Source organism: Arachis ipaensis, chromosome B05 (assembly GCF_000816755.2).
Source record: "Arachis ipaensis cultivar K30076 chromosome B05, Araip1.1, whole genome shotgun sequence".
NCBI classification, from domain to species: Eukaryota; Viridiplantae; Streptophyta; class Magnoliopsida; order Fabales; family Fabaceae; genus Arachis; species Arachis ipaensis.
The window spans coordinates 91,715,614-91,728,115 of NC_029789.2; the positions used below are offsets into that span (position 1 = coordinate 91,715,614).

The window sequence follows — 12,502 nt, forward strand, 5'->3', positions numbered from 1 at the left end:
AGGAAATTGAGAGTACTTACAATTGAAAAAGTAAAATTAAAGGTCAAAGCTTGCTATAAAATGCTACAATGGAAATGAAAATTAAATCCTAAGAGAGAAATGCTACACTACACAACTCCTACTCCTAATTTCTATGAAAACTATCTAAGTGAGGCCCCCCCAATGCTTCCCCCCTTCATATGTGATGAACTCTCCTTCATATAGCACACCTCAACAACATTCCAGCCTTCCAAAATGGGCCAAGAGGCCTCCAAATTTGCACAGCACGTGTTTCATTCATGAAATCACGTGCAGGGACCTGTGCGGACGCACAGACATGTGCGTCCGCAAACGCGGCCGAAAATTGACCTGTGCGTACGCACAGGTGCGTGCGTACGTACACATGGAAATTCTTGCCTGTGCGCGCGCACGCAGGGCTGTGCGCACGCACACTTCACTGTGTGTGCTTTTCCTTGTTTTCTTCATGTTTTCTCCCTTGTACAGGCTTTCTTCCACTTTTGGCTATCCATTCTTGCCTCCAAGGCCTGAATCACTCACAAACCATATCACGGCATCGAATGGCATAAAAGTGGAATTAAAATTCACTAATCTACGCATTAAAACACATGTTTTCACATTTAGAACCAAATTAGGGATCAAACACCAAAGTATGCTATTTTAGTGCTTAAGTGTGAGTTCATGTGCTAGAATCCATCCAAATCAAGACTAAATACATAGGAAAATATGGACTCATCAACAAGCAATCAATCTAAATTGGTGTGGGAAGGGAGAAAAGTAGGAGAAAAAGGACAACAACAATGAAGAGGAACTACAAGGTGGTAATGTTCCTTTTTCCTCTTACTTAGTTCCAATACATTCAATTGCATGATTGTCTTCTATTTTCTTTGTATGTATGTGTGAGTGCTCCTTATGAATAAGCATAGTTTGATGCTTGAGCTGTAATATGCTGCCATGACATCATGATTGCCATCTTGAATTTTGTGAGTCCAAAGCAATTTATTTTCATGATCATAAACAACCAAGGTCCTTAAAGAAGAACCTAGCATGGGCATATAAGTATTGAGAAGCAAGCATGACTATTCACTACAAGAAAATAGAACATTTGTAACAAAAACTTTGTAACAAATTTAAAATTGTTACAAAAAATTATTTTTTGTAACAAAAATTAGTAATTGTTACATAATAATAATATTTTGTAATAACAATACAATTTGTTACAAAATGTTTTGATATTTTGTAACGATTTGGTTTTTTTGTTACAAATTATATTGACTTTTGTAACGAACGAGTGTTTTGTTACAAAAATTTATAAAATTTTGTAATAAAAGATGAAGTTGTTGCAAAAGTTCAAAATATTTTGTAACAAAATATCCATTTGTTTCAAAAACTCCAATTATTTTGTAACAAAAAATTAATTTGTCACAAAATTCAATATTGTTTGTAACAAATTATTTGTTTGTCACAAAAAAAACAAGAATTTTGTAACTAAAAAAATTTATTTTAAAATGTTAAAATCTTTAAGATAATTTTATTTTGTTTCAAAAATTTTATTTTTTAAAATATTATTTGTATTAATTAATTATTTTTTATAAAAAATTAAAGATTAAATGATTAATTTTTAAAAAGTATATATTATTTAATATTTTTTTATAAAGCCACCCTCATCCACTCTCATTGTCTCTACAGCTCCACCTCTCACACTCAAAGTCGCCATCCTTCCCTAATTCAAAATAAATTTATAACAAATATTATTTTTTGTTTTATTACCGCTCTAATATTTAATATATTTTTATACTTAAATAAATTTTTTAAAAACTCACGTAAGAGCAAAATATAAGACTCTAGTTTTTTCCGTCCCTCTACTAATCTTAAACCCACCATAACCCAACACTCATCGTTAAGCCGGCAAAACCTCCGATTGTTAGAAAATAAATAATAAATTATTTGTAATTTATTATAATTGTTCAAGGCTTTATTTTCAAAAAGACATTTACTAAAAAGTAATTAAATTAAAGTGATGAGATTTTGAATTTAAAATTAATTAAAAATCATATCATTTTAATAAATATTTAGATATTTTTATTTAAAATTTAAAATTTTAATAATTTAATTACTCCTAATTTTATTAAAAATATTTATTTTATACCTTAATTTTATTAAAATTCACAAATAAAAACCTAACTAACCCTCACCCTTGCCCTTTTTTTCCCAGCCGCCCCACACACACACTCAGACCCTAAACCGTACACACACACGGAACTGAAAGAAAAGGAAAGAAAAGGAAAGAGGGGGGAGATTGAGGGGGGAAGAAGGAGAAGGAAGGAGAGGGGGAAAAGGGGAGACAGCGGCGGTGGATGTCACTGCCACCGTCGCTGCTGTCTTGTTGCTAGCAGGAGAGTTATAACGCGAGGGGAGAGAGAGACGAGCTCGCGAGGGAGTAGCGTCACCGCCACTAGAGGGGAGCCTGGCTGTCCTCGTCACTGCCAGCTCCGTCGCCGTCGTCACCAATGGAGCTACGCGAAGCCGTCGTCGCCGTTGTCACCATCGATGCTTCTCCTTGTCATTTGTGGGTTGTCAACTCTTCTGCTTCTGCTGCCATGCCGTTGTTTGCCCCTCCGGACGTTGCTGCTTTTGAATCGTGTCCTATTACTCGAATATGCTGCAAGAAGCTATCAGAAAGTGGCATTGATGAGAAGAAGCACAAACCCTCCACCAGCAATACCACTGCCTCTAAATCCAAGGATAGAATGGAAGATTACAATTTTGCTATGAAGAGGATGATGAGGAATCCTTATGAGTATCACCACGATCTGGGTTAGTTTCCTCTTTTTTTCCTATATGTTAGTTATAACTGCCAACTGTTTGATATAATGATGGGTTTCCTTTGTTAATTACTTGCATTTTCTATAAGGTACTAGAAGGAATAGTTAGTGCTGTATTAATTTGTGTCTATTATATAAAATGCATAGCACAGTAATATGATTGCTGCTGCTGATGCAACCTGTGATTAATTTATTTCAGGTATGAATTACACACTTATAATTGACAATCTCATTGTGGGATCCCAACCACAGAAACCTGAAGACATCGATCACCTCAAGAAGGAAGAGGGTGTGACATACATTCTGAATTGCAGCAAGATAATGATGTAGAATATTGGGGAATAGACTTGAAGTCAATAACAAGGAGGTGTCACGAACTCGATGTTCAACATATGAGGAGGCCGGTAAGTAAGAAAGCTGCAAGCCTGCATTTCAGTCAATTTTGTTGAGAAAATAGACTCAATAGTGCCTGCTTTTTGGGGTAAATAATTTGATTACAGTGTTAAGATCTGAACTTCTGATTCTAAAGTTAATTGTTTATGGTTTCAGTCTTTGAATTCATTTAATGTTATCATAGTTTCAATTGGTGTAATATGTTGTTGGAAATGACATAAATACCTTTCGAATAGTTACTTGTGTTTATAGTGATTGCATTGTGTGTGCATTTGTTGTTGAATAATTTCTCACATTAAGTTGTTATTGCTGCTCTATACTTGCTGTTGGTTGCTGCTGATTTTTCCCCCACATTGCTTGCTTGTTGAATGATTTTTAAATTCAATGAGAAAGGAAATGCTACTGAGTTATTGTTGTTTGTGTTGGAATAGATGATGGTTGCTGAACTGAGATTGGTTTTACTGATAAATCTGTTGCTGAAATCGTTTAGTTTGGCTTGATTGATTTTCTGTTGAATTAATGGATAAACTGCTGTGCCCTTGCTGCTTGCAAGTGTAATGGTTATTGACTTCAATCAATAGAATGCTGCCTGAATCCATTATCTTTGTTCATTTTACTATTTTAGGTGCTGTATGATAGGCCATTGATTGCTGTTCTGCTGAGTGCTGCTTTGCTTCTTGCTGGTTGGATTGGTTTTAATTGTTTCCTCATGTTTTCTTACTGGAATTGGCTTGTTTACTTGCTTCCTATGAATTCATTATGATTTTTTGTGTTTTTAACTGGCAAAGAATTCATATGGAATTTGAATTGATTGATTGAAATTGTTGAATAGACAAATTTACTGCTGAAATGCTGCCGGAATTTATCTTAATCTGTTTTCAATATTCATCTTTGATTCAATTAATTGATTGAGTTGGTATTTAATTGCTTTTGGTTTTCAACTGTTGCTAAGCTCAATTGATTGATTATCTGGCTAAGTACTTCACTGTTTTGGTTGTTGGAAGCTGGAAGCTTCAGGTTTTTTTATTTACTATTTGGTTGTTGTCCTATTTGGTTGCTCAATTAAACTGCATTGTGTTGTTTGCCATTTTTTTCATACTAAATTACTCCTATGCATTGAATAGTTCAAGTGAATTTTCAAATTGACCACGAACTTGAAATTCTTTTAAAAGAAGAGCCTCTTTTGCATGCTCTCACAAGGTTGAAGATTTCTTTTTACTTCTGTGGCTAATTTGATTTATTTTATTCATGCCTAACTTACCTTAAGTCACATAAGGCATGAATTTTTCAAGTCTTGTCTCAACCTTGTGACTTTTATGCTTCATTGGAATTTGGTGTTTGAATGTTCTTTGGCTTACATGTTTCTTTATGTTTCGAACTTAGTCAACACCAAATTGTTTTAATTTATGCCACTTACTTGTGATTGATATTTACTTGATTATGTACTCTACACATACATGTGTATCACTTATTTTGGCATTTTGAATTGTTGAGAAGTGAATACAAACTTGCTTGTTTTGAAAATTTAGAAACTTTTTTAACTTAAGGAATTTTTGACTATGCACCTAACTTTTTGTTTCGGTTTTTCTTATTTACAGGAGTGCTGAAATGGTGACCACATGCTACTTTGAGAGCTCAAGAATATTTTGATTCATAGAGACACTAATCTATGTTAGAACTTTTAACTTTTGGTTGAACTTGTGCAAGACATATAACTTGTAGAACTAATCAATGTACTCACTAATGTTATTTTGTTTTAAAATAATTTTAGCTAAATGAGGCATGCTTAAATTATGTATGTTTTTACATATTATATAAATGTAGACTTGCTTAGTAAAATAGTTAATATATTAGTTAATTAAAAAAATAATTTAGTAAATTATGCATGCAATTTGTATTAAAAAAATAATTATTTTACTTTTGTAACTAAAGAAAAAATGTTACAAAATTAAGTTATATTTTGTAACAAAATTTTATGATAGGAAAAAATAGATTGTCACCAAAAAAACCTTGAAGATTAAAATTGTTACCACTTTTGTAACAACTTCTGGTTTTTTGTATCAGAAAAATTTGTTACAAAATATTACTTTGAATTGTAACAGTTCCGTTTTTTGTTACAAAAACTTTTTGTAACGGGACATACTGCAACGGTTCCTTTTTTTGTTACAAAATCCTTTTGTTTCAAAATTTCAATTTTTTGTAACAATTTTTTTTGTTACAAATATTACTTTTTCTTGTAGTGATTGTTGCTCAATTGCATTTTGAATTTGTAAATTAAAGTTTTCATCTAGGACATTTTATGAAATTTTTGAAATCATGAAAGCCTTGAAAAAGCAAATGCAATTAAGGCAATAAAATGAAAAGTGAAAGATTGAGAAAGCTGAAGGCTCTGAGTACCAATGACAATTCAATTGTTAACTACTTGTGGTGTTTATGTATCAAGCCAAAAGCTTGAAAACAAAATACTTAGAGTCAAGGTTAGGCTCAAGTGCAAAAGCACTCCCTCAAAGCTCAAGGCTCTGAGCATCAATGATTAGAGAGTCAAGAAGATAAGAAACAAAATGAGCTAAAAGAGTCCTCTAATTAAATGCTTGTGGTGCTTATGTATCAAGTGATAATACATGAAAACAAAGCATTTAGAGTCGTAGCTTTGCTTGTAACTAATGGTGCAAAGCACCCGAAAAGAATAAGCCATAAACAGAATGAAAAGCTTGTTAAAGGAAGAAACTTAAGGAAAACGATTTCATAAAATGAGCTAGATAGAGGCATCAATTATGTGAATCCCTTTTGTGATTGTTGCATGCATAGAAAAGTAGCTAACCATGAACATTACACTGCTATTCTTCTTACCTTGGATTGTCAAACCTTATTGCATGATTCTCTTCTTCCTTCGGGACAAGCAAAATTTAAGTTTGGTGTTGTGATGCCAGGGTATCATAGCCCATTTTTCTATGATTTTTCACTAGATTTTAATTCGTTTTCATACAAATCTTGTTGATAAAGGAGCAAAAGCATGAAAAATCTCTGCATTAAGAAAATCTCAAGCATAGGTGAATTTTTTTTAATATACAGGATAAATATGATGAAAAAGATCACACTAAGTGAAGTTATGATTTTGAGCATTATTAGCACACTTAGTATAGTAAAGATTTTCCTGTATATTACTTTGATACACTTATTTGTTTGATGATAGGCAAAGTAGATGCAGAGAAGCAGAGGAAAGCAAGGTTGGAGAGCAAACGTTGCTGGCAACGTTGGAGTAAACATTGGCAATGAACCAACGCTGTATGAAAAAAATGAAGAAGCAACGTTGGAGGAAACGTTGGAGATCCAACGATACCCCCAACGTGCGCAAAAAGAAGCCTGGAAAATTTGGCATCCATGCGTATGCGTCACCCACGCATACGCGTGAGAAGGGAAAAATGCCGAGCCACGCGTATGCGTCACGCACGCCTACGCGTGAGAAGTTAAGAATTGACAAGGCACACGTGCGCGTCGCCTAAGCGCATGCGTGGGTAGAATGTTGGCCCAGCAACGTTGTCTCCAACGCTCATCTTAACGTTAAAAAACCAAGGGTCACACGTACGCGTGACCATGAAAACGTTGGAGGGTATATTTGCATGCCAACGTTGATGTAAACGCTGAAGAAAGGCCTGGGAGCAGAATTTTAACGCTGCAACATCACTAAAGGCCCCAATTACACCCTTGGATCATTCAAGCAAGCTAAGCCCATCAACATCACTCAATCCAAGGCACAAGAAACATCTAAACTAGGAATTTTAATTCAATTGTAATTTGCTCTTTCATTTTAGTTTGTAAGCCTATATATAGGCAGTAGCTAGATTGGAGAAATCATTATGGATTGGAGGGGAGTCCAGAGTCATGCATTCACATCCCCTGACACACACCGTTCATACACTCTTTTTCCTTTTCTTCTCTTTTCCTCCTTAGCAGTAGTTTACTTTTAAGTTGTAAGTTTCATTATGAATTCTGAAGTTTTCATTCCTGTTTGAATTCTAATTCTTCTTTATTAAGTTTATGCATTTTCTTTCTTCTCTGTTTGAGTAGAGCAATGAACTAAACTAACTCTTTTCATTGGGTTAGAGAGTTCTATTATTATTTGATGGATCTATTGTAATTTTCACTCTTCTTCCTCTGTCTTTTCTCTTGATCTTGCTAGAAAGCTTTCGATCCTCATTCAATTGAACAATTGTCTAGACGGAGAAATTGTTCATAATTGGGTTTCCTCTGATCCTTGAGAGAGGGATGAAGAAATCATGCTAGAAATGCTTTCTCATATTGGATTAGGTTGGGGGTTTGATGGATATTGTGACATTTAATCCTACCAATACTTTTATCTATGAATGTGTTTGGTATAATCAGTGACCAAACTTCATCTCTTCCCATGAGCAATTAAATCAAGACATTGGGAAATTGTTCAAGCTGAGAGAGATTGGTGAGCCAAGACATTGGGATCCAATCACTTAAGATTGCAAAGAAGATCAATGAATGCATTGATTGAGGAAGAGATGAGGATGAACTTCATCCAGAGAATTGCAATATCTCTTGATCCCAATGTTCATTTTATTTTTAGTTCTTACATTTACTTACTATCATTTATTTTCTGCACTTTATATTTATGTCAATTTACTTTTCTATACTTCTTTGCACTTTCCTTTTCGGTTATTTACACTTCCTGCTGCTTATCACTCGAATATGCTCGTCTCACTAAGAAAATCAATCAACCATTGATTGCTTAATCCGTTAATCCTCGTGGGATCGACCTCACTCTTTAGTGAGTTTTATTACTTGATACGACCCGGTGCACTTGCCAGTAGTTATTGCGTGGAACTTATTTTTCGCATATCAAGTTTATGGCGCCGTTGACGGGGATTAATTGTGATTAACAAACTACCAGTTGGTTGGTTACCTAGATTAGACATTTTTCTTTCTGTTCATTTAATTTCTTTTATTCTTTATTTTCTATGCCCTTTGACTGTTTATGTTAATGCCTCACCAAGAAGCCCCGGTTTGTGACACCTTGATGGTGTATTTTGAAAAAAAAAACAAATTTCTCCAAAACACCCAAATCTAACCGGCAAATGCACCGGGTCGCATCAAGTAATAATAACTCACGGGAGTGAGGTCGATCCCACAGGGATTGAAGGATTGAGCAATTTTAGTTTAGTGGTTGATTTAGTCAAGTGAATCAAGATTTGGTTGAGAGATTTGTGATTTGCAGAATTTAAATTGCATAGAAAGTAAAGGAAATGGGTGAATTGCATTGAAATTCAATTAAACAGAAAATTAAACAAGATCCCAAGGTGTGATTGAAACAGAATTTCTTCAATTCTCCACCCAAAATCCAAGACAAGAAAAATAAAGAGTGCTGGGCAAGAACAAGGAAGAAGAGAGATCAATTCTCCTCCCAAATTCTCTTGAATTAAAACAACAATGCTAAGAAAAATAAAAGTAAGCTCTCAGCAAAATTTAAAAGAAAGCTATTCTGAAAAACTAAAAGGGAAGCTCCCCGAAAAACTTGAATTCTATCCTATTTATACACTTTCTTCAAATGATCTTCAAGCCTTGAGTTGGGCCTTTGCTCTTGGTGGAATTGGGTTGAGAGAGGCCTTGGTTGATTGCTCTTGGAGTTTGGAGAGGAACCAAAGTGAACCAATTGAACCGGGTTGAAGTTTTGCAAAAGTTTGAGTAAAAGTTTGAGTAAAAGTTTGAGGCTAACTTTTACTCTAACTTTTACTATCAGCCTCCATGCTTTGCTGCTATCCACGTTGGGGCAAAAGTTAGGGGTCTAACTTTTGCTCCAACGTTGGCCTCCTTATGTGTACTTATGGCGCCAACGTTAGCCCAAAAGTTAGAGGCTAACATTGGCGCAAACTTTTGCTCCCCTTTTGTATTGTTCATGTGCCAACGTTAGCCCAAAAGTTAGAGGCTAACGTTGGCGCAAACTTTTGGTGCCCAGGGGGTGTTTTTCTCATGCCAACGTTAGCCACAAAGTTAGGGGCTAACGTTGGCGCAAACTTTTGGTGCCCAGGGAGTAACTTTCATGTGCCAACGTTAGCCCAAAAGTTAGGGGCTAACGTTGGGGCTAACTTTTCACCCAAAAGTTTGTGCAAAAGTTTGAGGCTAACTTTTTGCTTCCTGCTTTTTGCTTCCTGGTTCATTTTCACTTATTCCATTGTCCTCTCTTTACTCCTAGCCATTCCTTCTTGCTTCAACCTTTCTCCAAGCTTTCTTCACCTATCATTAATCAACCAAACACATCAAAGCTATGCTTAAAATCATGAGATATTCATTTTATCATAATATGTGACAATTATAGCATAAAACCTCATGAAATAGCATGAATTCATACATGGTTGATTCAATCAAAGGAAGCATGAAAATCTACCCAAATTAGCTTACTTGTAGCTCAAGAAAGTGCACAATTCAAGTCAAAACAAAAGAAAAAGACTAGTGAAACTAGGCTAAGATGACTTGTCATCACACCTCTGGCTCCTGGTGATTGTGTTATTAACACATAGAATAGTTTTTTTTACTTAGCTTTCTTTCAAATAAAATTGGCATATGGTTACATTCTAAGTTTTGTGTTGCCCTGCAACAATCTATTTTCAATCTTTTTGGATACCTGCATCAATTCTAAGAGGAAGTGTCACACTAAGTTTGGTGTGCCACTTATTTTTTTATGCAAGGTATCCAGCAACATCACTTGTTTGTTTAACCATAATGCCTTTGCTTCTTAGGCCTGTAGTGTTATCTTTAATTTTTGCTTGCTTAACCACATACATCATTCACATTTCATTGTGTAAGACAGTTATGACTTATCATAGACCCCATCACCACTATTTTATTTGCTGCTTGAAGACAAGCAATCAATCTAAATTGGTGTGAGATGGGAGAAAAGTAGGAGAAAAAGGACAACAACAATGAAGATGAACTACAAGGTGGTAAAGTTCCTTTTTCCTCTTACTTAGTTCCAATACATTCAATTGGATGATTGTCTTCTATTTTCTTTGTATGTATGTGTGAGTGCTCCTTATGAATAAGCATAGTTTGATGCTTGAACTGTAATATGCTGCCATGACATCATGATTGCCATCTTGAATTTTGTGAGTCCAAAGCAATTTAGTTTCATGATCATAAACAACCAAGTCCTTAAAGAAGAACCTAGCATGGGCATATAAGTATTGGGAAGCAAGCATGACTATTGTTGCTCAATTGCATTTTGAATTTGTAAATTGAAGTTTTCATCTAGGACATTTTATAAAATTTTTGAAATCATGAAAGCCTTTAAAAAGCAAATACAATTAAGGCAATAAAAAGAAAAGGGAAAGAATGAGAAAGCTGAAGGCTCTGAGTACCAATGACAATTCAATTGTTAAGTACTTGTGGTGTTTATGTATCGAGCAAAAAGCTTGAAAACAAAACACTTAGAGTCAACGTTAGGCTCAAGTGCAAAGGCACTCCCTCAAAGCTCAAGCTCTGAGCATCAATGATTAGAGAGTCATGAAGATAAGAAACAAAATGAGCTAAAAGAGTCCTCTAATTAAATGCTTGTGGTGCTTATGTCTCAAGTGGTAATTGATAAACCACTATTTTATGGTTTATCTTGTGCTCAATTGAGTGGATTTTATCAACTCTTTACCCACTTATTCATACTATTTGCATGAGTTTACATTCTCCTTCCTAATTTTATGCTATGATTAAAAATGTGCTTCTTTGGCCTTATATTTGCTAATATTAATCCTCTCTTATTACCATTAGATGCATTGATATGTGTGTTAAGTGATTTCAGAGATTACAGGGTAGGAATGGCTCAGAGGATGGAAAGGAAGCATGCAAAAGTGGAAGGAATACAAGAAGTTGGAGAAATTGCTAAGCTGTCCAGCCTGACCCTCTCGCACTAAAACAGTCATAACTTGAGCTACATAGGTCCAAATGATGCAGTTCCAGTTGCGTTGGAAAGCTAACATTCAGAACTTCGATTTGATATATAATATGCCATAGTTGCTCTGATGATAGGTGATGCGACCGCGTGCTCCATGCGGACGCGTCGCAGTGACGAAAAACCAGCGTGGCAGATTTCTTCTCCGGCGATTTCTGGGCTATTTTTGACCCAGTTTTCAGCCCAGAACACACAGATTAGAGGCTATAAAATGGAGGAATGCATCCATTCATAAACAAGCTTTCATAATTCACTTTTCATAGTTTTAGATGTAGTTTTTAGAGAGAGAGGTTCTTTCCTCTCTCTTAGGATTATGATTTAGGATTTCTCTTAGTTTTAGGAGTGACTCTCAATCCCAAGTTCAATGTTCTTCAATTTATATTTCTCTTCTACTTTTAGATACTCTAATACTTTTATTTGTTAATTCGGGGAATTGCAAACGTGTGCCTTATTATTGGTTATTGTAAATATTTGCTTTTTGCTTGTTTATTTATTTTTATTTTTGTTTTTATTTTTACTTTTTCATAAATTAAGAGGTTATCGATTTTTATTTAGTTATTAAAAATTTTTTCAAAAATTTGTTCTTCGTGTTCATCTTGACCTTCAAGTTGTTCTTAGTTGTTTTCTTCGTTTTGATCTAAAAATTTTAAGTTTGGTGTCATTTTATCGTTTTTCTCTTTATTTTAATTGGATTTTCAAATTTTCCTTTTAACAAAAAAAAATTCAGATTTTTATTTTAAAATTTTTATCTTATCTTATCTTATTTCAAAAATCAAATTTCAAAATTCAAATTTAAAAAAAAATTTCAAAATTCAAATTTAAAAACTCAAAATTCAAAATTTAATTTTTCAAATTAAAAAATTTTAATTTCAATAACCTTTTAATTTAAATTTATTTTTATCTTCGTTTTGAATTTTTATTAGCTACCATGAGTTCTCACCCCTCTCGCTTTGAGTTTGGTTCTAAATCTGTTGAAAGGAGTGGAAGCTATAATAGGAATATGCATCAAGGTCTAAGCAATCAAAGATGGATGGAGCCAAGAGGATTTGATCAACCCTTTAGGCAACAANAGGTCTAAGCGATGGATGGAGCCAAGAGGATTTGATCAACCCTTTAGGCAACAACACCCTCCAAGATATCATGGGCAAGGACCACTCTACACTCTACAATAAGCTGATAGATATGGTGGACCCCCTTGTAATTACCAACAAGCCCCACCCTGTGCTTATGAACCACCTCCCCAACATACCTTTGAACCACCAAACTCACAAGCCCCTTTACACCATTTACCTCCATATGACCCTAACCCACATCCACCATACCA

At 34.6% G+C, this 12,502-nt stretch overlaps 1 protein-coding gene across 1 annotated transcript; it reads left to right on the plus strand.

Annotated features, from left to right (window-relative positions):
• LOC110272055 (phosphoglucan phosphatase DSP4, chloroplastic-like) lies at positions 2,265-3,152 on the plus strand. The gene is made up of 2 exons (XM_021123860.1): positions 2,265-2,814; positions 3,022-3,152. The coding sequence occupies exons 1-2, from the start codon at positions 2,508-2,510 to the stop codon at positions 3,150-3,152; spliced, it is 438 nt and encodes a 145-aa protein (XP_020979519.1). The 5' UTR covers positions 2,265-2,507.